Source organism: Denticeps clupeoides, chromosome 9 (assembly GCF_900700375.1).
Source record: "Denticeps clupeoides chromosome 9, fDenClu1.1, whole genome shotgun sequence".
Lineage (NCBI taxonomy): Eukaryota > Metazoa > Chordata > Actinopteri > Clupeiformes > Denticipitidae > Denticeps > Denticeps clupeoides.
The window spans coordinates 6584894-6608491 of NC_041715.1; the positions used below are offsets into that span (position 1 = coordinate 6584894).

The 23598-nt window shown below is 48.3% G+C and overlaps 2 protein-coding genes across 11 annotated transcripts in view; both read right to left on the reverse strand.

The window, feature by feature from the left end:
- The window catches only part of dip2a (disco-interacting protein 2 homolog A), a 69465-nt gene extending 50981 nt beyond the window's left edge, over nucleotides 1–18484 (reverse strand). For 4 of the 10 annotated variants that reach the window (XM_028990537.1, XM_028990542.1, XM_028990541.1 and 1 more), the window contains exon 1: nucleotides 18060–18481. In XM_028990537.1, the coding sequence (XP_028846370.1) occupies nucleotides 18060–18183 (124 nt within the window). In that variant the 5' untranslated portion in view covers nucleotides 18184–18481. Of the gene's footprint in view, nucleotides 1–18059 lie in introns of all 10 variants that reach the window. The other 6 variants (XM_028990536.1, XM_028990535.1, XM_028990532.1 and 3 more) reach the window with 3 other exon arrangements.
- A 532-nt stretch (nucleotides 18485–19016) lies between these two features.
- LOC114797004 (CASP8 and FADD-like apoptosis regulator) lies at nucleotides 19017–22164 on the reverse strand. The gene is made up of 9 exons (XM_028991583.1): nucleotides 21870–22164; nucleotides 21678–21783; nucleotides 21269–21404; nucleotides 21052–21098; nucleotides 20859–20940; nucleotides 20730–20761; nucleotides 20188–20266; nucleotides 19598–20102; nucleotides 19017–19492 (listed from the first exon to the last, which is right to left on the reverse strand). Exons 1-9 carry the CDS (start codon nucleotides 22121–22123, stop codon nucleotides 19363–19365), a joined length of 1371 nt encoding a protein of 456 aa, XP_028847416.1. The 5' UTR covers nucleotides 22124–22164; the 3' UTR covers nucleotides 19017–19362.
- Nucleotides 22165–23598: the final 1434 nt, after the last annotated feature.

Genomic DNA, 23598 nt, shown 5'->3' on the forward strand with positions numbered 1-23598 from the left:
TTCCTAATGTCCTCTATTAAGGATAGGATAATAGCATTGCAGAAAATAGTTAATTAAGTACAAGAATCATCTTTAAAAAGATCATTTGTTTTTGCTGTTTACACATGGTGCGATTTTTACGTAAATGTTTTGCTTTATGTTGTTGTTCACCTTTTCAGATTAAACGTGCAACCGGTTTTCGGGTCTCCGGAGATCCCAACGCCGCAGCAACACACTTTTTTCCCCATTTAAGGGCAGATCAGTAAAGTGGCGCTTTCATTCGGTGCTACATCACCAGATTGTTGCGGCGCTCCGTCATCCTGCTGCGAGCGCAGAAAACGGAGCGCCGCCGTAAACGTGGTCACAACGCTGCGGTTACATCATCTTAAAAACATCCGTCAAGTCCTCACTCTCTGCGAGAGTGTGTGTGTGTGTGTGTGTGTGTGTGGTAGTTTTTCTCAAAAAAAAAAAAAAAAAACAACATAACCCTCAAGTAACTTACATTACGTCAAATCACACACTTTGTAGTAAGAAAATGTGGCCGTTTCTAAATTTAAATGAAACAACTTGTCACTGAGACCTTCAGAACCTGCCTGTTGCCATCATTTAGTGGCCCATCATTATAGTAGTGGTAGTAGCCTAGTGGGTGACACACTCGCCTATGAACCAGAAGACCCGGGTTCAAATCCCACTTACTACCATCGTGTCCCTGAGCAAGACATTTAACCCTGAGTGTCTCCAGGGAGGACTGTCCCTGGACAAGGGCATCTGTAAATGTAATGAAAATGTAATTATAAAACTGTTAGCCCCGCCCACTGTCTACTCTCGAATAGGCCTGTGGAAATGTTCGTCTCAGCAGCAAACGAGCCGTGACTCAACCCTGTTCTCCGGGCCTGACGTAGCGAGGGGTGAACATGAGGGCAAGCCCAGAGCCGAGACCGGCCCCAGATGAGCTCATGGGTCCTCAGGAAGAACAACAGGACCCACTCAAGTGAGCTGACAGCTGGGAGGCCAGGAGTTGGTCTCCTGCTGTCTGGTATCTGGATCTCCGTCGGGCCGTCTCGGAGCGCGGCGCTTTTTCCATGCAGCGCGCATCGCTCCTTGTTTCCTTGCGGTTTTCTTTCTTTACTGAATAAGGATGTTTGTGGACTCGAGTGTGTGTGTGTGTTGTGTAAATTGAACCTCGCCCCATTGCTAGACAAAGCCAGCATATAATTCAGTTCGCTGGCTGACAAAACCGCCTTATAAATGGTGTGTGAGGGAAGAGAAAAGACAGAACGAGAGGAGACGGGCACTGAGCCAGGTGGTCCAGCCGCGGCACTCTGGACAGCCTGGGCCCCCGGGGACGAGGGAGGGGGCGGGTCTACACTGTGATGTTCATGGGCTTTTCATTCCAGTCTTTTCTCTGCTCAACACCATTCATCACCTAGACACGCACAGACGTGTGTACTATGGCCTGGAAATTAAAATGGTGCATTCATAAACTCCTCATAATTTTTGATGAGTATGTTATCAAAATCAACGGGCTCCACCACAGACACCAGACTTGGCAGTGTTGCCTCACACACACACACACTCACACAAGGTTCGTGCATACACACGCATACAAAAAGACTACACATATCAAACACACACACACAATTCAGCCATGCACTGTGGTTGCGTAGTGGCGATAATGTCTGTAACCATTTATGTGTAGGAGACACAGGTTAAAGGTCAAAGCATGTGCATGCGGTGTACAGCCACATTTAGAAGAAACAAAAAGGTTTATTAAGGTCTTAAAGTTACACAGAGCAGAACAACAATATAATTTTTTGGTTTTGTATTAGATTTGACGGTAATCTCCAACCACAGCACAGCTCTTCACAGGGCGAAGGCCGAACGCCAGTGCAGCTGCTTCGCTCGGACATCAAAGGGCGGGTCTGCAAGGCCACCGGGGGCTTTGAACTGCTTCCTGCTGGGGTTAAAGCAGGTGCCCCTGGACACATAAACGTCGCGGGCGCCATGATCGATAGGCCGGGTTGGAAGGGGGGGGGGGTCTCCGCCTCCTCCCTCTCATCTCTGCACGAGTCAGGTCTGGGACCTTCAGCCCTCGCTCTCCTCTGCAGCAGTGCTGACAGCTGACCTCAGCGCTCAAAGCCCAATGTCGACGGTGACGGGACATCAGCGCGCACAGTTTGGTGGGATAACACGTGTTATAAAGCCTTTATAAGCGTGCATTTTTCTCCACCCACCGACACAGCCGTTCTTAAACACACAGAGGAGTATTAAACGCCCTTTGTAAACTGTTAATACCTCGGTTCCGTTTCAATCCCGACTAAACGAGGGACAAAACTCGATAGTGTGATTCATCTGGCGCGCCGCGTGAAAGTGCGTGGGATTTCGGGACACCGAGTAAGACATTTTCCACACAGTCTCAGGTCCCGCCCCCGGCACGCCTGTGACGCCAGCAGGAACCGGCGGTGAAGGGAGATCACAGGGCCGCTGACGGACGTGTCCTCCTGCAGGGCCGCAGATAAGACTGTTTACGCTGGATACCCCACCAAACAATGGTGCTTCCATGATTCCGCACGTGGGTCCCGCTAACCAATCGCATGGCGATCCGTCCAATCACATGCTCTACAGTGCTCCAGCAGGCTTAGCCAGGCTTTAAAAGATCACAACGAACATCAAACAATTACGGGATGGCTGGGACCATCAACAGTTGACCTATGAAAAAGGGGACAAACTGTACGCCATCATAGTGGCAAAATATAAGAAAAGGTGTGAATAAAGCAGAGGAGCAGTGGATTTTGGGGTAGAGGGAACGTTTTGATGGTTTGGCTCCACTGTAAGTGAGAATGATAGCGAGTGATCACCATTCTCCGATGAAGACATTTTAATGAGATACGACCTGCTGCCTACATTTACATTTACAGCAGAATTTATCAGACGCCCTTATCCAGAGCGACTTACAATCAGTAGTTACAGGGAGTGTGGAGACACTCAGGGTTAATTGTCCTGCTCAGGGACACAATGGTAGTAAGTGGGGTTTGAACCTGGGTCTTCTACCCACTAGGCTACTAGTACTTATGCCTACTTACACCACCATCGTAGTTAAGACAACAAACGGCCAATGTCTTTCGGAAGAAAGCGGAACAAAGATGTGAAAAGAGTGCTGAACTATTTAAGAGACCCTTGGTGTTTCCAGAATTCAGTGGGGCTCCTGAAACCTGAATATGGCTGACAGAGCCACATCCTGCAATTTCATTAAATTAAGATGTTTTTCAAATATTTTTGTGCTCTCTGGCGCAACTCGTGAGTTCTTATGCTCGTCCAAAACCTTATGGAAAGACAATTGTGCTTTTATGTATGGAATAGGATGTGACACACCTCACCACACACACCACACACTAACACTGCTGCGTTTATTTCCACTGTTTTCAGCAGGACGGGTGCAGAGTTCCTGCAGAGGCGACGACACACTACCAAGCCGTCACAGCAACTGAGAGCCATGAGTCATTACAGTCATTACAGAGAAAACACACACACACACACAGACATAGTAAACAGTGAGTATGATTCCATGTTACACAAAAAGCAAGCTTTAAAGCAGACAGTCAAATGTCCCACAAAGAGTTTTCACTCTCCCTCTCCCTCTCTCACACACACACACACACACACACACACACACACACAGACATAGTAAACAGACAGATATTGTAAACTGTGAGTATGATTCCAACACACAATCTACCCACAAACACACAAAGCAAACTGTACAGCAGTCAAATGTCCCACAAAGAGTTGTTCGCTCACTCGCTCATTATTTCTCATTCACACACACACACACACACACACACACAGTCACAGACAGACATAGTAAACTGTCAGTATGATTCCGTCTTACACATAATCTACCCACATACAAAAAAAGGAAACTGTAAAGCAGAGAGTCAAATGTCCCACAAAGAGTTGTTCGCTCACTCGCTCATTATTTCTCATTCACACACACACACACACACACACACACACACACACACACACACACACAGTCACAGACAGACATAGTAAACTGTCAGTATGATTCCGTCTTACATATAATCTACCCACATACACACAAAGGAAACTGTAAAGCAGAGAGTCAAATGTCCCACAAAGAGTTGTTCGCTCACTCGCTCATTATCTCTCACACATAGACACACACTCCTGACTCATCAGTCAGGCTGAGGACAGCCGCCAATATTCTACACCACAGAACCACACACCCCACAGTAGTGGAAAACAGAGAGCGAGTGAGTGAGTGTGTGTGTGTGTGAGAGAGAGAGAGAGAGGGACAGGGAGAAAGAGAGAGAGAGAAAGTCAAGTGTCTTCAAGTGGGAAACTTCAATACTTCATTTCATTTCAGCTCATAAAATCGGCAGAAATATCCAGCCAGCGTGCTGAAGAGTCCGCGGAAAGGATTTCCTCCTGCTGCTCATGGCAGAAAAGCAGCTTCAGCTGGATTCCGCCGCCCCCCGAAGCCCACCTGAAGCCCACCTGAACGGCGTAATTAAAACCGACTCCGCCGGCGGCCTCAAACCTATCGGCTTACGCCGGCTGAGAGATTTACACCTCCGCCTGATGCGCACACACCCCGTCCGCCCACATTCATCCTTCTTTCTCACACGGGCCGGGTTGTCGGAGCAGCCGTATCGTTCGTGGCCCCGCGGCCGCCGACACGCAGCGGGAGAAAGAAGCCTTTTCTCTGCTGTCTGCTCCCACATTCATATGGATGAGCAATGGTCATTCCAGAACGTTCCGTCAACTCAAGCCTGCTAACCTGCACATGACCCAAGAGAATCTGTTAGAAAGATGGGACAAAAGATGCCTTTCTGTGTGTGTGTGTGTGTGTGTGTGTGTGTGTGTGTGTGTGTGTGTGTGTGTGTGACAGAAAGAGTTCAGATGAATATCTCAAGAACCTAAAACCGACCTGCAGATCCATGTACAATGATACATGCCCACTAATACCATCACAATCAAGGCTCAATATATCTGATATATTACACCAAAACACATTTGGTCATGTTCTTTAAAGGTGCAGTGGTGGCCTAGCACTTAAGGAAGCGGCCCCGTAATCAGAAGGTTGCCGGTTCGAATCCCAATCTGCCAAGGTGCCACTGAGGTGCCACTGAGCAAAGCACCGTCCCCACACACTGCTCCCCGGGGACATAAATATAAATATCTTTCTATGCATTTTTTAGAGCCTGATGCACTATTCAATTTAACATCTATAAACAAACAAAAAAAGTGCAATGGACCATTTCCATTTCCAGAGAATAACCCTTTAAACATACCAGGTGGTTTCTACAGTTCTGCATTTGATGAACAGTTTGATTATCGAGTATTACACCTCATTTTAATTATATTGGAGTTTACCAATAACAAGTTAAATGTTTTGATCTTCAAAAAAAAAAAATAATAATCTTAAATGTACACCCTGATCACATGTCAGATGCGGTGTCTTGAAAACAGCTACCCTGCAGGATATTTTAGAAAGCACCATGCATTATTCTTTCACCATATCTACATATTCATTGAAATGGCTTACAATGCCATAGCAAAATGACAGCAGCATCGGGGATCCAACATCCAACCATCGTGTGTCAACTGGAAGAAGAAGAGGAGGAGAAAAATACACCTGGTCGGGTTTAACACCCTAAGGTGAGCGGCGGCTATTCTGAGAAAAGCCCTGTGTCAGTGCCGAAAAACATGGGGCTCAGTGAAGGCAGAATATTTTTATGAAAAGAACAGAGACGATTTATGACACAAACAGAACATGCACACCTACAACCAAACAACATGCTGCTGGTGAGGCCTGTTCCATCTTGCCCATAAAAACGAAGCCGCGGTGGAAAGCATTCACTTTTTTTTTTTTTTACTCAGAGTCTGGCCAGGAGGGAGAGGCGTTCGCATGAAATTATAACTAGCTCATTTTCAAAGAAGCAACGAACACCGACCTCGGCGAACCCTGTTGATCTTAAATTTCTGCCGGCCTCAAGGGCTTTTTCCGAACCCATTACATTCCTGAGAAGTTTCTGGCCACAGAGCATCGACTGGCGGGATATTTCTGGGGAGGGGCGCTGCCCACCACCGAGTCGTGGCGCTGTGAGGAGTAAAAAATACCCTGATTTGACTCCCAAGAGCACCTCTGGGTGACTGCGCTGCTGAGACCATCACAGAAATCCGATCTGGTGAGCAGCAGTCCTCTGGTCATAAATCAGTCAGTGAGCTTAACAAACAGTAGAGCATTGTTATATATAGAAACATTTACATTTACAGCATTTATCAGACGCCCTTATCCAGAGCGACTTACAATCAGTAGTTACAGGGACTGTCCCCCCCTGGAGACACTCAGGGTTAAGTGTCTTGCTCAGGGACACAATGGTAGTAAGTGGGGTTTGAACCTGGGTCTTCTGGTTCATTGGCGAGTGTGTTACCCACTAGACTACTACCAAACATTTTTATGATTCATAATAGTGATAATTTTTACATGAGGTTGATGGCAGCTGACACACTGTGACATACTGCAACACTTAAACTTAGCACATAGCATAAAATATCTGTGTGTGTGTGTGTGTGTGTGTGTGTACATTGATAAAAGAAAACTAAAGATATCCATATAGCTACAGATATGTATTTATATATATATAATGTATAGATAGATAAATAGACTGATATGCACCATCATTATGCATACATACTTACTTAAAGGTATTCATGTAAAAAAACATTTTAAAAACTCCAGTTTTGAGGGTGCATACCAGAATTGGTTAAAAAAAAAAAAAAAAACATTTAAACAAGGGTGGAAACTAAATCGGTAGCATAATAAAAAACAGGCGTGGTCCGAATTCCTGAAATCCCATTCCTTTTTTCTTTTTTTTTTTTGTCTGTACTTACAGTTCCATCCAGCTGGGGGGGGGGCGAGATAGAAAAATAATTAATTACAAAAATAAACCTGCTAATGTGGCGCGGCGACGAGAAGAGAAGCGTCTGAGAGGGACTCGCACGTTGACATGAAGCAGAGCGAAGGAGGAAGAAGGCGGGAGGAGAAGGGACACGGTGGCTGGAAGAAGAGGGGAAGACAGGAGCCACGCTCGGGACTGGGGATGTGCGGAGACCGCAGCGATCGATAATATTTCTTCTGGGGGGTGGGGGTGAGGAAGTCAGAGACCCAGTTCATGTTATGAGGGCGGGTTTCGCAGGTTAGAGCCACAGACGCCATCTGAAGGACTCTAGAGGTCGGGGCCTACGGTGTTGAGGGTGAAGGGGAGTCGCTGCTGCTGTCCCTGCGGGACTCTGGATCAATACTCAATTAGACAATGCTCCACTGGACAGAAAACACACAGCACACAAAAAAAAAAAAACACAACACATTTTCACTGAAGGCACGGAGGTGTTCAACTAGAGGTGTTCAACTGACAGGAGCATCAGCTGTGTACTGCTTCAGAATACACACACACACACACACACACACACTCAAAAAGAAAAAACTACAATCTAATTTTAACTCTACCTCAAGACACATCATTGCACACAGATGGTATGCGCGCACACACACACACTTTTACATCTCTCACGGTTGTGCGAGAACTTTTTCAGGCAAAACCTGACCTTACCCCTACATAAGAAATGTAAAGTGAAGACACTTTCAGTTCCTTTTTTTTTTATTGAAAAATTTCCACGTTTTTTTATAATGAGTGTTTTAGGTGGCAACAAAAAATGCATCACACTTGGTGTAGTGTTCAAATTAAAGCTAAAGACGTTTTTATGGCTTTCCTGCTCGATAATATTTCCAGACGTCGGTAACATGGAATTGACTGTGCCATAGTTCCACAACTCACAAAAGGTATGCAGGAGATTATATTCTATATGCAATTAGTATTTTAACAGAGAATCTGCAGAAACAGGGTGATAAGATGAGAAAACGAGGAGACTGCGTGGAGAACAAGGCAGCCCCTGCCTATTACTGTCAGAGGAATCAGGGGCTCCGCAGCGGGCGCCGTCCCTGTTTACTCCCAGCACTCCGGCTGAAATACTGCCACGGGCGGGATCATAAACCACGGCAGCCTCCCCCCATCCCTTTCATTTTCACTTTCCAACGATCCTCCGGAGAGAACCCTGGCGGATGGATACCATGAACCGAGCTTTCAGTGTGCCGCTTCAAAACCGTAACGGGCCAATCAATAAGTAAAAGAAAAGAAGACGACAACACCCGTTTCTCTACGGCACAGATGGAACAAACAGGAGAGTAATGACAGGGGGTTCCTTACAAAGACGCCATAAAAAATCATCTGCACTGATTAACCAGCAACAAGATACAAGATTACATGACCATTCAAATGTCCAGCGTTGGAGGACCGATTCTATCAAAATATGGAAATAATACACTATGTTTTATTATACATTATGTATTATTTTATGTATTATACAATATGTACTTCCAAAAACTTCTGAGCCATTCCAGAACAAATCACCTGAATACAACCCTGGTGAAATTATGTCGAGATGGCAAAATATTCGAAAATAAATAGTGATTGGAAACCGCCGCATGTCTCGAAGCGGAGGAGAAGCGCAACAGGTCCGACTCTAAACCAGCGGCACTGCACAAAGCGCGGGCGCAGCAACATGCGCCCCGAGGCTGAAGGACACCTTAATGGAGTTACAAGGTCACGGGACTTCCAACCTCTAGCTATGAAGTCGGGGTGAGGACGAAGCGCTCACACGGTCCACAGGAGGTGGAACCCCAACTGGGCCGGCAATCTGACCACGGCCCTGCAGGGGACACAAAGTTGTGGTCTTTAAATATGAAACGCAGCGAGCTTATGGTCTGGGCTGGCTGTCATGGTATCTATCCGATCATCGTCATGGACCTTCGCCTTCCTGAATGTAGGAAAATGAGCACGCCTGAGGACAGTCCTTGTAAGCGCCTGTTCATGCACCATGTCATGTTCATGTCTAAAATGGAGGACGTATTCATGCATGTGTGTGTGTGTGTGTGTGTTTGGTTGGTTGGTTGGACTGAGAGGTCCCACACTAATCCAGTTTGGCACCGCCTGCTGACAGCTGGACTGCACTTGTTTCCGAGTCTCGAGCCACTTTCCCACTCCGAACAGCGGAGACAAGTGCTGACACAGGCGAACCCGAAACGCAACGTGACAACTCCGAAATAAGGGCTAACACGGGGCCTAACCGCACTCGCATGGCGGCACAGGGCACATTGCAGTCCGTGTCACTTCCTGTACGGTGACCTGCGATTCGCCACGCCGCTCCCTCGATTAGACACCACTGCACGACAGCAGGCGCGATCAAGGCCTGCTCTGTCTTCCCGGCGCGGAATGCCAACGTGGGAGCCGGAGAGGAATATTAGATTACCGCACCACACTCCGCTCTCTGTCCCGGTCATTGTTCGCGGTCGAGTGTCGGAGATTCCTCGCGAAACTAGCCTACACACTCCACTCAGTCTCCACACGCCATTATTGTGGCTTTATCCAACTGCTCCACTGGCATATAAGCAGAGCTACAGCGGCCTGCCCCGCCTTGTAATGCCACTCCGCACCTGAACAGGCGCTAAGTGAGTTGCTGAAGCCTCAGCTCCGCCCTCAGGCCCGCCCACCGTTCGTTACGTAGTTATTACGTTGTCTGCACAATAAACAGCATTAGCGCCCGATCCGTAAACGTGCCAGATTCCCGATAGTCAAGTCTTGGAGTGCTGCGATAATCCACAGCAAACACCCCAATATCAGCTTGACGGAATCCTATTCTCTGGCGGTTACCGCAAAGGACGGTAGAGTCAGAAAAATAAGGTGATTCAAAAAAGGTGGTGCGGCCTTTGTTGAGGAATAACGGTATACGGACATTTTGAACACTGTCCCAGATACCAGGGAACAGAGCATGTCTCAAGTTCCCAAAAACCTCCGCAACCGCACAAGCACCGGTTTAATTAAAGTCCAAGTCAAGCCCTGGTAGACATAATTAGCATGTAAACGCCAGTATTTGCACAGTCATTAGGCACGGTGGTGAGGATGAGCGGGGTCGGGCCGAGCAAACCTCCAGCCAGGACCGTCAGCTTTTAACCGCGACTCACTTCCTGTCCAGTAGGTGAAATATTAATTATGGGCATCGGCCCGAAGCCTGCGTTCAAGAGCAGAAAAAAAAAAGAGCTTCTTATCAGCACACAGACATCTCATTCTGTGGACATTTGGTGCAAAAGACATTTTGCATAATTTGTTCCCATTTTAAGAGGGATGGCAAGAAAACCGGACGTGCGGAGAACAGAAGTCGCGGTGGGATTCGGTGGCCTGGGACATGCCTCCCGTGCGGCGTATTAATGCATTTTCGTCTTGGGCAGAGAGAAAGCCTCCTTGCGTGCCCTGAGTGCTCCCATCCCCCTCCAAACCCATCCAGACATCCACAGCCAAATGTAAGCAGAATTGTCCTCTTCTTTTTTTTTTTTTTTTGGTTTGTTATTTGGAGGGGTTTTTATTCCTGTGACCCAGTTTCTTTGGGTTTGAGGGGAAGTCCGATAACTTCTGCTAAATTAAAAGTTTCACCTTATTTTATTACTGATCTGATTAAACATGGATCTGTCCCCTCCTCTTGACGACCCGTTACTTAAATCCCCCAAAATACATCCCGCAGAATTGGCCTCATAATGACAGGATGCGTATGAGCACAGCTCCGGCAGAAAAATATATATTTACCAGCGCGGGGAGAAAGCGGAATAACACACTGGGTGGATGGCATATGATTTACGACACCAAACCAGGCCACCAAGCCACTTCTTCTAGAAGGATTTGTGCAGTGCACTTCTGATCCATCAGAAGACTTCCATGTAAGCTGAAGGGTCTAAAACTAAACTAAAAAAAAAGTGACAATAATAAACCTGTGCTTTCTTAAGTATTTTCTGCTGAGTCTGTGGTCAGCAACACCTCTGCAGATCTCATCAGGGGTCATCAGGTGAAAGCAGTGAGGGGTCCCGCCAATCGGAGAGCCCGACTGCAATGCCACCAAGCTGAGCAGACTGAGAAGATGGCCAGGCAGATGGTGGCAGCGAGAGCTCTGGACAGTTGACAGTAGCTGTTTGCTCGTTTGGCTTGGATTCTGGTGACCGCCGAGATCAAACATCCTACGTCCTCACAGCCCGGGCATCATGCAGTCGTCAGTGGCAGTCGCTCCCTGCGAGGTAATGAGCTCCCATTGCCCACGAAAACCAGCTGGGCTTCAGCAATGGATCCTCACACTCACTAGATTCGGCATCAAAATAGCTCTTATTAATATTTGACTTTTTTTCCCCAAAGATGACATGTTTGAGCTTTCTGGAATAGAAATGTGATCGAATAGATCACAGCCTTATTGGTCAACACTGCACTGACCATCACCCAGCAAAAATTCAGCTTTCGTGATGGTTGGGACACTCAAGAGCTGGAGTGGAAAATAAATATATATAAGTACAATATACAAAACACAAAACACACAAGCACGCTGCACATGAGTCAAAATGTAAAATGTATAGATGATGGCACAAGAACATTCACAAGTTTTATTACATTATTTCCCGTGCATTATTGACAATTAATTGCATTCATTTTGAGATTAATCAACTATCCCAATTCTCATTATCAGAATTTCATGCATACATATGGCCCTCTCCAGTAGAAAAGTCATGCGTGTGAAGGAAGGAAGGAAGGGTTCCAGCTCTATGCCAAATTGGAAGTGAATGACTAAGGGTTTTAAAAGGGGAAAGGAAGCACATCAATAAACAATCAGAACTAAATGAAACACACACACACACACACACACACTCACTCACAAAAGTCTAAGCAGCATACCGCAGGGCGCTCTCAATCCTCTCTTGGCTGAAAGGTGTGGTCTTGAAATATTTATGACCCCCACACGAGCCCCTTTTCTTCACAACCGCAGGCAAGCAGCTTCTTATCCCCGAGCAGCGTCTGAGCCTCCGACCCAAACTGCCACCCCGAGCCACAAACTTTTTCTCATAAAGAGCCCATTAAGGTGCAAGTCAGCGCCGTCCTTTGTAGAGCAGAAGATCTGCTGGCCTGATGCTCAATACCTGCGTGCGAGTTCATCTTGCACGAGGAGGACATGCGTCAAACCACCGTGTCCCATTATTCTGAGGTGAACAATTTAAAGCATCGTGTTCGTCGCAGATTGGACTGTCAACTCGAAAATGGCCATAGGTGTGAGTGGGTGGTTTGTGTGCCGTTTCACCCGTTCAAGCCTGGTGAGTAGCACAACCGCCATTAAGGTAAATACATTTACATTGACAATTACGTAGTAGTTACAGGGACAGTCCCCCCCTGGAGCAACTCAGGGTTAAGTGCCTTGCTCAGGGACACAATGGTAGTAAGCGGGACTTGAACCTGGGTCTTCTGGTTCATATACGAGTGTGTTACCCACTACATTTCATTTACATTTACAGCATTTATCAGACGTCCTTATCCAGAGCGACTTACAATCAGTAGTTACAGGGACAGTCCCCCCCTGGAGCAACTCAGGGTTAAGTGTCTTTCTCAGGGACACAATGGTAGTAAGTGGGATTTGAACCTGGGTCTTCTGGTTCACAGGCGAGTTTCTTACCCACTAGGCCACTATTACCACCAAATATAGACTTTGTTGTGAAGCTCCCTCAATATTGATCGAAGACATGTCCAATTTCGCGAGCTACGTATGTGACCAATTCAGCATGCCAGGTTTTGTTCAAATCCGTGGTTGAAACCATGGCAGCCGTAACGATGGCCGTGGTTTGAAGGCTCTCCGGCATTGTGGCGGTGGGAGAGTGGGAATGGGTTTCTCTTTGTACAGTTCTGTACTGGTTAAATATGTAAAATAATAATGTCAAAAAAAAAATCTGAGACGAAGGCGTGACCGCGTGACAACACCCCGGCCTTCACCTCGCCGCGAAGAGCCGGCCGCGGGGACCGCTAACTCGGCGGTGTTGTTGCAACATTTTCTGCTCGTTTATCAGAGCGGTGCGCTCCGGCCAACTTCCCACAAAGCCTCCTCCGCCCCTGGAGCTGGGCCACGAGCGCTCGTAGCCGGCATGCCAAACAATTAGGCCGGAACAAAATAACGTGGAAGAAAGCGGCCGAGTTGAAAAGGTCAAGGATTCTTGCGAACGAATATTCAGAGGGAGCCGAGGCCGAACAAGGCTCTCGCAGTCATATGGAGACCTGGTCTGAAGCCGCTCTCGGTGGAGGGGCGAGGAGCGAACAAACACCAAAACCGCACGGACGAAGCGCATGTTTGGACGGCGATGGGTGAACCGGCCGCGAGCCTGCAGGCGCCTGGCCTACCGCAGGGTCAAATGGGAATGGCCTGCTGACAGGCTGTCGGCGGGGCTACACAACCATTACAGGCACGGGGGACACATCCAACAGGGACCTGGTGCTGACAACACAAAAATATCGTGGCATATTGAGAAGTTGACTTACACGGTAAATCAACTGTCACACATAGCGATAAAGTAGTTGTATTGGAATCATGCTGTATAACAAGAGTTATATCTAGGGATGGGTATCCTTAACGTTTTTAACGGTATTACAACTTCTACTGATACCTCTAATCGATTCGGTACTTTAACGGTCGTCTAATCGGGACTTTTTTTTTTTTATTTAAAAAAAGAAAACAAAAGAAATTGAGAGAAAAAATAAAAAAAATCTTCTAGCAAATAATTTTACAATGATTTAAAGGAACGTAAATGGAACACGCGGGTAGGCTGCAAAAGAACTAGCAGCTTTTAACCCTCCTTCTGGACAAAAATTGTCCGGGACCGAGGGTTCGGGCGAAGTGGAACCATACTTTGGATCGTTTGGCTCTCTCCGCCACAGTTACTTACATTTACATTTACGGCATTTATTAGACGCCCTTATCCAGTGCGACTTACAATCAGTAGTTACAGGGACAGTCTCCCCCTGGAGCAACTCAGGGTTAAGTGTCTTTCTCAGGGACGCAATGGTAGTAAGTGGGATTTGAACCTGGGTCTTCTGGTTCATAGGCGAGTGTGTTACCCACTAGGCTACCACCACCACTTCACAAGTGCGAGCTCTCTCATGTTGTGCGCTGAAAAAACAACATTTCGTGGAGACGAAGAACGAATATTATCCCAAATTACGAAAGGCTGGTCTGGAAAAATATGCTAGGTAATGTTTATTTGACAATTTTTTTTATTATTTCTCCAGTACCGACAACAGAACTGTTAACGTCAGAGCTTATCGATACTTCGGTCTTTTATAATTAGGCACCGGGACCGATTAAGTACCGGGTTTCAGATATATTTGGAAATTTACGAACACGAAACCATTCAAAAAATGGTTGGTCAATGCTAATGTTCAGAGTGAACATATTGAATCCACAGAAACTGCGATTACATGTGCAGCCTCAGACATCACTAATAAATCCTTGGCCTTTGAAGGGATCTTGCAAAAGTGAAAAAAAAAAAAATAAAATAAAATTTTTAAATCTCAGGAATTTTGACATGTTGATGCGACACTGAGACACTCTGGGGCTTGAAATGGCAGAAAACTGCAGGACGAGCAATTAGAGAAAAAGATCGATCACCACGGGGAGGCAGTCATGTCCGTCCTACCGGCCTTAACAGGTCTCATTAATCGCCTTCCCCCGGACCGGCCGTGCCACTCAGCCGTACGGACCCCAGGCGCCCCGAGCTTCTCCACTTCTCTGGCTCGAGAAGACGTGGAGGAGCAGAGACGAACCAATCAGACAACCTTAATAAGACCGAGTTGGGTTTTTTTTGGTTTTTTTCCTAATTACAAAACGAACACCGCCTCCCTCGGCGAGACCCAGGGGGTGGCGCTCTCGCTTCTGAACATCCAGTAAGCAAAATTAATAATTTAGGTAAAGACTACCGAGACTACGACTCAAATGATCATAGAGAGAGAGGGAGAGAAAAACACACACACACACACACACATTTTTATTAGCCTGGAATGTAAAACGAATCAAGCTACGGCTGTAGAATAAGAATGCAGATGAAATACAGCCAAGCCGATTGTCGGCAAAACAAACTCCTTGACGTAATTTAGGATTAAGACGGCAAATCTACAGCATTTCGTTGGACTGCTGCACCGGATCACGCCGATTAACCAGCGTCACAATCCTAGTCACGAGGCTGGTGCTTATATACCAGTCTAATAAGGTTCACAATTTCGCACGATTCACAGATTTGTCAGAGCGTTCCGTACACAGTGGCAGCCTAGCGGTTAAGGAAGCGGCCCCTGTAATCAGAAGGTCGCCGGTTCGAATCCCGATCCGTCAAGGTGCCACTGAGCAAAGCACCGTCCCCACACATCTGCTCCCCGGGCGCCTGTCATGGCCGCCCACTGCTCACTCAGGGTGATGGGTTAAATGCAGAGGACAAATTTCACTGTGTGCACCGTGTGCTGCGCTGCTGTGTATCACAAGTGACAATCACTTCACTTCACCTTTAGAAAAAAAAATGGTGTCAGATCAACTGTGCGTTAATTGCATCCTGTTGCCAGTTCAGGGCTGAAGGTGAGCAGAAACATTCTGTTTCCCTCATACAGGATAAATCCGGGTGAATTTTGTGGAATTAAATGGAGAACATTCATATGCGATGAAGGAACCCGGCATAAGCCTCGTGCAAATCAGCGGACCATACGGAAAGGATGGGCGGCCAAGATTTGCTGCTCCAGCGTGAGGCGTGCTGCACTGCTGAACGCTGAAGGTGGGAGACAGGAAGCGCGGGGTGCTGAGCAACAAAAAAAAAAAAAAAAGAAAATTTCACAGAATATTACGTTCCAGCGTCCTTTTTACTGTCAAAAAAAACCACGGGCCTACCAAATTCTGTTCCGGTAATGTGTACGCACCCCCGGGACAGGACATGAACTTGCTTCGATGTGTGAGATCTATTTAGAGGATTATTAAAAATACATAGGACGAAAGAAATAAATAAAACACCGCACAGGCTCGGCCGAACTCGGCCGTCGCCGCGTCCCGCAAGTCCACAGAAACTGGGACAGATTGCGTCGAGCGCAGCAAGGAAGGACAAGCGGGGCGAATCGGAATATGTTCTGCTCGTTTTGGTAATTAATGCGTAATGAAGTGTGCCGGCCTGGTTCTAACGCGGCGTGGAGGAAGTAGAAAAGCAGAGGCGGGGATTAATGGGTGTCACCGGAGTCCAATCTAACTGCACAACTCCTCGTTTGGCTTCGCGGACGGAACCCCCAAGGCCCACGTGACCCCCCCATTAATAGCCCGCCGGTTGTCAGGGAGCGTCGGGAGTCGGCAGGACGGGAAGAGGAAGCGGTGCCGAGAAGAAAGAAAAAAAAAAAGGGGCGTGGCAGCCCATCCTGAGCCCAGCCGGTGGGCTGCTGAACGAATCCCGCATCCTCGCGCCCCGTTCCCGGAACGTGACGGCAACGTCACGGGCACTTCGGCGGGGGCGCGCGTGAGCCGGCCCGGTGACAAACTAGGTCTGCGCGCACACAGTCCCCAATCTAATCAAACCCGATATAGGCCAATAGTGAGTATGCGCGACCTAACACGGACCTTATGTCAGAGCCGGCAGCACGACACCCGCACCGTCCCTTAGCATAAAGTGAAGTGGTTGACACAGCGGCACAGCACACGGTGCACACAGTGAAATGTGTCCTCTGCATTTAACCCATCACCCTTTGGTGAACAGTGGGCGGCCATGACAGGCGCCCGGGGAGCAGCGTGGGGGGACTCGAACCGGCGACCTTCCGATTACGGGGCCGCTTCCTTAACCGCTAGGGCCACCACGGCGAGTGCGGAACGCGGGTGGCTTGCCGCCTGGAGCCTCGGCATCATGCCCCACAAAAACGGCAGACGTTAAACCGCCGACTTTGATTTAACCGGATCGACGGTCGCCAGACGCGACCGACTACAGGTCAGTTTCAGACAAGCACAGCGCAAGCGTCTACGTCCAAGCGAACCTGGAAGGACCGTGTTGCTTCTCCCCCACTTCTGAGGTACCCCAGAGGCGAATCTGACCATTATCTTACAGAGCTGGAACAGTAACATAACACCTATAATTCTTCCCCATGAAAAGCCACCATCTTTTGCGTTCTACTGTTTGGCGAGATAAGGACAATGAGATAGAGACAGAGAGACAGAGAGATAGAGAGAGAGAGAGAGAGAGAGAGAGAGAACATTTCCTCTCCAGAAAGCAGTCTGCAGTCCGCGCTGCCAGCGGGAAAAAAAAGGGCCTCGCCGATTTCTCTTGTTGTTCCAACATCAGAACGCGTGCAAGACAGGCCCATCCAGGCGGCGTGGGCCGGGGCGCTGCTAAAAACGATGCAAACGCAACGCCAAAGTTGGTCGTCTCCGGCTCCGTCTGGGACGGCCGCGCGCTGTAATTACCCGGGAAAACGCGGGGCTGGGGGCCCGTCGGGGTACAGCGGCCCACTTGCTGAAGTTTATTAGAGGATCTGCTTTTTCCCCCTTCACCCACGCTATTGCAGGTCCTGACCCGACCCACGGCCTCCCACTCGGGGGATTAAAAACACTCCTCGCCCTGCAATTTCCGACGAACCCAACTCTGTGGTCAGAGGCAGATGCCCACGTTACGTGACTGAATAACGAATGTGATGCCAAAAACCCCCGGGCCACCGATCCCGGAGCACGACCTTCCCGGGGACCCGTGGAGCGCCACGGCTCAGTGCCTTTGCACGTCGCCCGTCGGGTTCGGCGCAAAGGGTGCCGGCGAAGTTGGCATCAAAACCTGCGCCCGTCTGCTTCAGCGGTGCAAGGCAGGCAGCACCGTAAAAGAAAGTTGCGGCCCAAGGTCCCCGTTTGCTGCAGTGTCATTGACCGGGTGGCATTAGCAGCCCACTGCAGCTTTAAACAGCCCGCCACACTCAGGTATAAAACGGGCCACGCCTCCTCTGTAGCAAATTAAATAATAAGAAGAATAATAATAGGACAGATGTCACCCAGCGCAGCCGTGATTCGGGGAGGTGACCGTCCCATGTCTAACGATGTTTTGACACGACGACGGTTCGAAGGTCGGATCTGTTCGGGTGGAAGTGCCTCCATACCTTCGGAGAGCTCCAGCTCCAGCTCCGCCAGCTTCTCCCGGACCTCCGCCGGCAGGGTCATCGCGACGGCCGGGCCGGGCTCCAGCACCACCGTCAGTAATCCCGCGGAGCCGCGCTCGGCCATGTCGCCCCGGTCCAGTTCACTGATGAGGGGCGAGGTCCTCCGGACTCGGCGGCGGCGGCGGTACCCGGATCGGCTGCATAGGGGCTCCGGATCCGCCCGCCCGCCCACCAGCTTGACGCGAGAGCGGGACTCGCGGACGCCCTGCGCCGGCGTCGGCTCTCCTTCCTCGAAGAGGGGGGCGACTGGAAGAAGGCGAGGCGGCGGCGGCGGGAGGGGGAGCGGAAACTCATGCAACTCCGCAGCTCCTCACCGCGCCGCCATTGCAGCAGGAGCGACTGAGGGCTGGAGGAGGAGGAGGAGGAGGAGGAGGAGGGAGGGCGGAACGGCTGCGCGTGCACCGCCGCGCTCGCGCGCACGTCCGCCGGTCCCGAGCTCACCTAGGCGCCGGTGGCGTGACGTCACGGCACGCGCGTCGCGCGCCTCCGTCGCGCGCCTCCGTCGATTTTTCCCAATCTAAAATGCGTATAAAACCCATTTACAGTTTAATATGTCATGCAACAAACAAGGAAAAAAAAAAACTTTAAACACTTTAAACTCCTTATTAGGATTTTATAGATAAAAACGCAGTGTGCACCACTAACCATAAAAATACAAGGTTTGTGGTGAAAAAAAAAAACACACAACAAATTTGTTCTCGTCGTTTTCACCACAATTTCGGTATTTATCTTCCGCTCAGTTAGCGCGGCAATGCTGCAGCGCCCTCTGCTGGCCACCTGCGACAAGCGCGCACCGACACACAGAGCGACCAAGTTCTGCGGACGCAGAGTGAAACGCGACTACCTTGAAGACAGAAGTCCAGTTGCCGCGACTCAACTTTCAGACAATTTCACCCGGATGACTGAGAATCTTCACAGACACACAGAGCACCTGCGACACTAAAGCTGCTACAAGAGCTGGCAAACAGTACGGTACAATTAACAACTTTATTGATTTTTTTTTTTGTGCAGCTGATCACTTGCTTTCGTTTTTTTGGTCAGTTCCTAATTTGTCAGCCTTGCTAGTAACATTTACACTTACGGCATTTATCAGACGCCCTTATAAAGAGCAACTTATAGTCATCAGTGACAGGCACAGTCCCCCAGGAGACACTCAGGGTTAAATGTCTTGCTCGGGGACACAATGGTACTAAGAGGGATTTGAACCTGGGTCTTCTGGTTCCGTTCCACTACCATTCCACCGTTATGATAAAAAGAGGGCCTTTCTTAGAGTGTGTCTGAGACTGATGTTGTAAGCGTCCCCAGGATTCTTCTCATTGTGCTCAAATATCTTTCTGTTGACCTCCACGTGTGCATCCAGAAGGTTTGTCTTCCTGCAAGCCATGATGGGAGCAAATCATCACATTTAAGATTTTGTATGATCTTATTTGTAGATTTTCATAAGTGTTTGTCTGTGGACCTATATGGGTCCAACGTACCCCTTGTGGCCCTTCAGTAGCGCGGCGCTCAGGGAGCTGACGTAGACCGACCGGTGGTTCGGCTCCCGCAGCTGCCGCTCGTCTGTCCAGCAGTGGCTCCAGAAGACGTCCGCGTCTGTCGGGAGCGACGCCCCCCCGTAGGACACCGCCGGCCCGTCAGTCTCGAAGTCGTCCCCGCTCGCGCAGTGGCCAGTACATCCACAGTGGACCTCTGGCACCCTGTAGGTCTGGATGAAGAACAGCCTGGGCTTGCCCACAAGCCCCGGGCAGTTTCCGGGACTGAACATGTGCCTGACGGTGTTCAGGCTCGTGCCCGAAGCGCAGGCGTCCGCGGCCAGCAGGCCGGTGGAGGAGTCCCTGCTGATGATGCAGCAGGCGAAGGCGTCTCCTCTGTGATGGTCCCGCTTAGCCACCTCGGCGAGGGCGGCGTGACAGCCGCTCGTGCTCGGCAGCTTATGCAAGATCACGTGGAAGTGCAAGCACCGGAACGTCTGCGCCAGCAGGCCTGTGGGGACGGATTTCATTTTCCACCATTACACACCGGCCAGATGTATAAAAGGATTTATAAAAAAAACTTAATAGACCCTCACCTCCGTCACTGCCAACACAGTCTATGATTACACACGCTCCTCGGGGGTGGGAGTTCACCCTGTATTTATCCAGGGGTTCCTGCCGGAAAAGCCATCAGGTCGCCATCACCACATTGAATGTATTCTAATAGTGATGTCGTGTGTTTAACGCCTCGTAGCAACTCGACTATAAACCGTTGATTTGAAGGTGAAGTGATTGTCACTGTGAAACACTGCAGCACAGCACACGGCGACACAACGAAATGTGTCCTCTGCTTTTAACCATCACCCTTGGTGAGCAGTGTGTGGGGACGGTGGCTCCTTGGCAGTTCGGGATTCGAACCGGCAACCTTCTGATTACGGGGCCACTTCCTTAACCGCTAGGCCACCCACTGGCCCACTAATTTGTTGCTGTCCACCCCTCAATCATTCTATCTTTACTTTGAAAAGTACATATACAACATGAGAAATTAAAGAAATTATTATAATGTTAAAATAATGTTCTGGATATGAATGTATTAAATCATGTGTGTGTGATTGTGACATAAATGAAGGTATTTCACCTGATGGCATGTTCTCTGGATGGTAATGTGTCCTGGGGGGGACAAACACAAGAGAAAGCGCTACATATATTGTGAAGTAAAGTCAGCCTCCAAGCAGAAGTTAAAACTATTTTAAAATGAACGACGAACCACGTGTGTGCTTGCTTTGAGGTTTAGCAAGTTCCTGCTTTCTGTTCCAAAATATCGGGGTGACGCTCGATGACGCAGGGGTCTGTCGGGACAAAAACGAACCGTCACTTACAATTCCTTTGTGAAAAAAAAAGCCACGAAAAGAAAAGGGGAAAGCACGGAAAGCACACCCGAGTGGGGGGGTTTCACTAACCACGTCATGGAACTGTTCCAAAACAGGTTCTCTTCTTGCTGAGGAAACTGGGTGTTAAAAAAAAAAAAGTGGTGTTTTTGACTTTTTAAAATCACATGATGACTAAGTTATTCTATTTTTTTTCACCAGGCTCCAATTCTCGTAACACACCTCAAATGCATTAAACTCTCATTAAACTCTCATTAAGGTTTAAGGTTACTGATAACATGGTGCTCACCCTTCCTCTGATATCGGTCCAGCTTTTTCACAAGATCAGCCCTGTGGATGTTTCTCAAGCACTTTTTTAACAGCTCCACCCTGTCGCTGGACACCTCGCCTCGCTTCTCGAGTTCCACAACCACGTCCAGGAAGCCCTGCAATGTTCATGGAAATGCTGATTCGGCTGCACACCGCTGTGGAAATGCTGTGTGGGTCATGAGTATAGAGGGTGGTGAGGTGGGTCGTCTCGACCCCACACGTTCCACTCGAGTTCAAGTAACCAACTGATTATGAATGGAAATAGACATTCCATTGAGCTACTTAAGTAACAGTTGTATGTACATTACTGTGTAAAAGTCGTAGTTTTTTTTTTTTTTTAAATGCATGCTGATATAAAGAATAGCAGATTAATTGAAGACATTTCTCACCTTCACATTACTCAGTATGTCTTTGGGCAGAATGTCACTGAGCAGGAAAATTAAAGCCCTCAAATCACCCTCTCCAATGTCGTCGCTCAAATCAGCCATCAGCACCCTGAGAAGAGGGAACGTGCGGGGTTTTAAATGGACGTTTCCCAGACGTGCCTGTACCTGTACCTGTACGTGTACGTGTACGTGTACCTGTACTCCGGGACCAGGCGGCCGCGTCGCAGCGTCTCCTCGACCTCGAGCCGGTCGGTCCGCAGCACCTTCCTCAGCAGGTCGAAGCGCTTCACGCTGAAGACGAGCTCCCGGAGGAGCGCGCCGTCTCCGCGCACCGCGTCTCCGAGGCCGGCCGCTCCCAGGCTGGGGTCCGGGGCGCCGCACAGGTACAGCAGGGTCCTCGCCTCCCTGGAGCTGAGCCTCTCGGCGACGTCGTGGACCCTCTGGGCCATCGGAGCGTCTGAGCGCGTCGCCGCGCGTCGCGCCGTGCGCCTTTTACGCACGTGACGCGGGGGGGACACCGTGACGCGACACTTCCTTCGCGGGAAAACCCAAACCGTAGCAGGTTCCGTTTAATTTTTTTTTTTTTTTTTCGTAAATAAACCAAATTCAGGCGACACCTCTGGGGTCGTGAGCGCGGTGACGAAAAGTGCATTTAAAAAGTGAACGCACACATACATTCTCTCAGCACAGACTGCAATTTTAAAGAGACAGAGAGAGGTGTGTGTGTGTATTTTATTGCTAACCTTCCACCAAGGGTCCACAATGATCATAAGAGGGGCCAAAAATCCCTGCTCTGGGAAGTGAAAGTAAAGTGACTGTCACCGCGAAACGCAGGACAGCGACACGGTTCTATTTTTTTTTCTAAAGGTCTTTGGTGTCGTGAGCTTTTTATACTGAAAACGTCGCTCGGTTTTACTTCCCTTATTATTATTCCCTCTTGAACCATTTCAGCCAGGGACTGCAACGTGTCGTTTTGAATGGCTCTGCAGGTGTTACGGAAAATTCAATTCCCCCACGTTCCCCCACGTTCCCCCCCCGGCGCACGCTGATTTCAAATCATGACGTCACACGCTACTGCAACGTCATGCGGCTTCTTTTTACTTAGACGTTCTGTTTGCCTTTTTAATGTCTTGATTCGAAGTAGGGCTGCACGATATTGGGAAAATATGCGATAGTGTTGTTGAATATTGCGATATTTCTTGCAATATAACATTTCCCTATAGAAATGCTTTTTAAATTATTATTATTAGCTATTTAAATTAATTTATATATGTAATGATATTACTAAAACAAACAGGTAATATATATTCAGCTGATCTAGTTAAATCTAAATCAGGCTAAAAAGAAACAATATGTCAAGGAAGTTGCAAATATTTAGACTTCAAAACATTATAAATGACTTAAAACCCTCATCAGAAATTCTGATTTCTGGTTTGCTGTTACAATAGAGCGGCCAACACAATATGAATTGCGTTCAAAAATTACTTTTTATTTACATGTAACCATACACTCATCAAGAGTGTCTTAAAACAAGAGCACCTTTTAAACAAAATATTTCCTTGCCTTATCTGTTTATATATATACAAAAATAAAATAAGAAAATACTATTAAACAAAGTGTACAGGCCTATATTGGTATGTAGTGGAAACACTAACACATTGTCAACATCCACATAAATAAAAATTAATATTGACATGTAAGCATTACATGGCCCGGTCTAGCCAATAGCATTATATCACCTACTTGGGAGGCGGGTATAAAGATAGTAAGGGCCCATCTGACACACAACTGCTAGGCACATAAATTAATGCTGCGTCCGAAGTTGCATACTACTTGAGTAGGTACTACATTTGAATTCATACATACTGTGCTACCGTTAAAACAGCATGTTCTATTCAGTATGAATGGATTTTGGACGTACTAC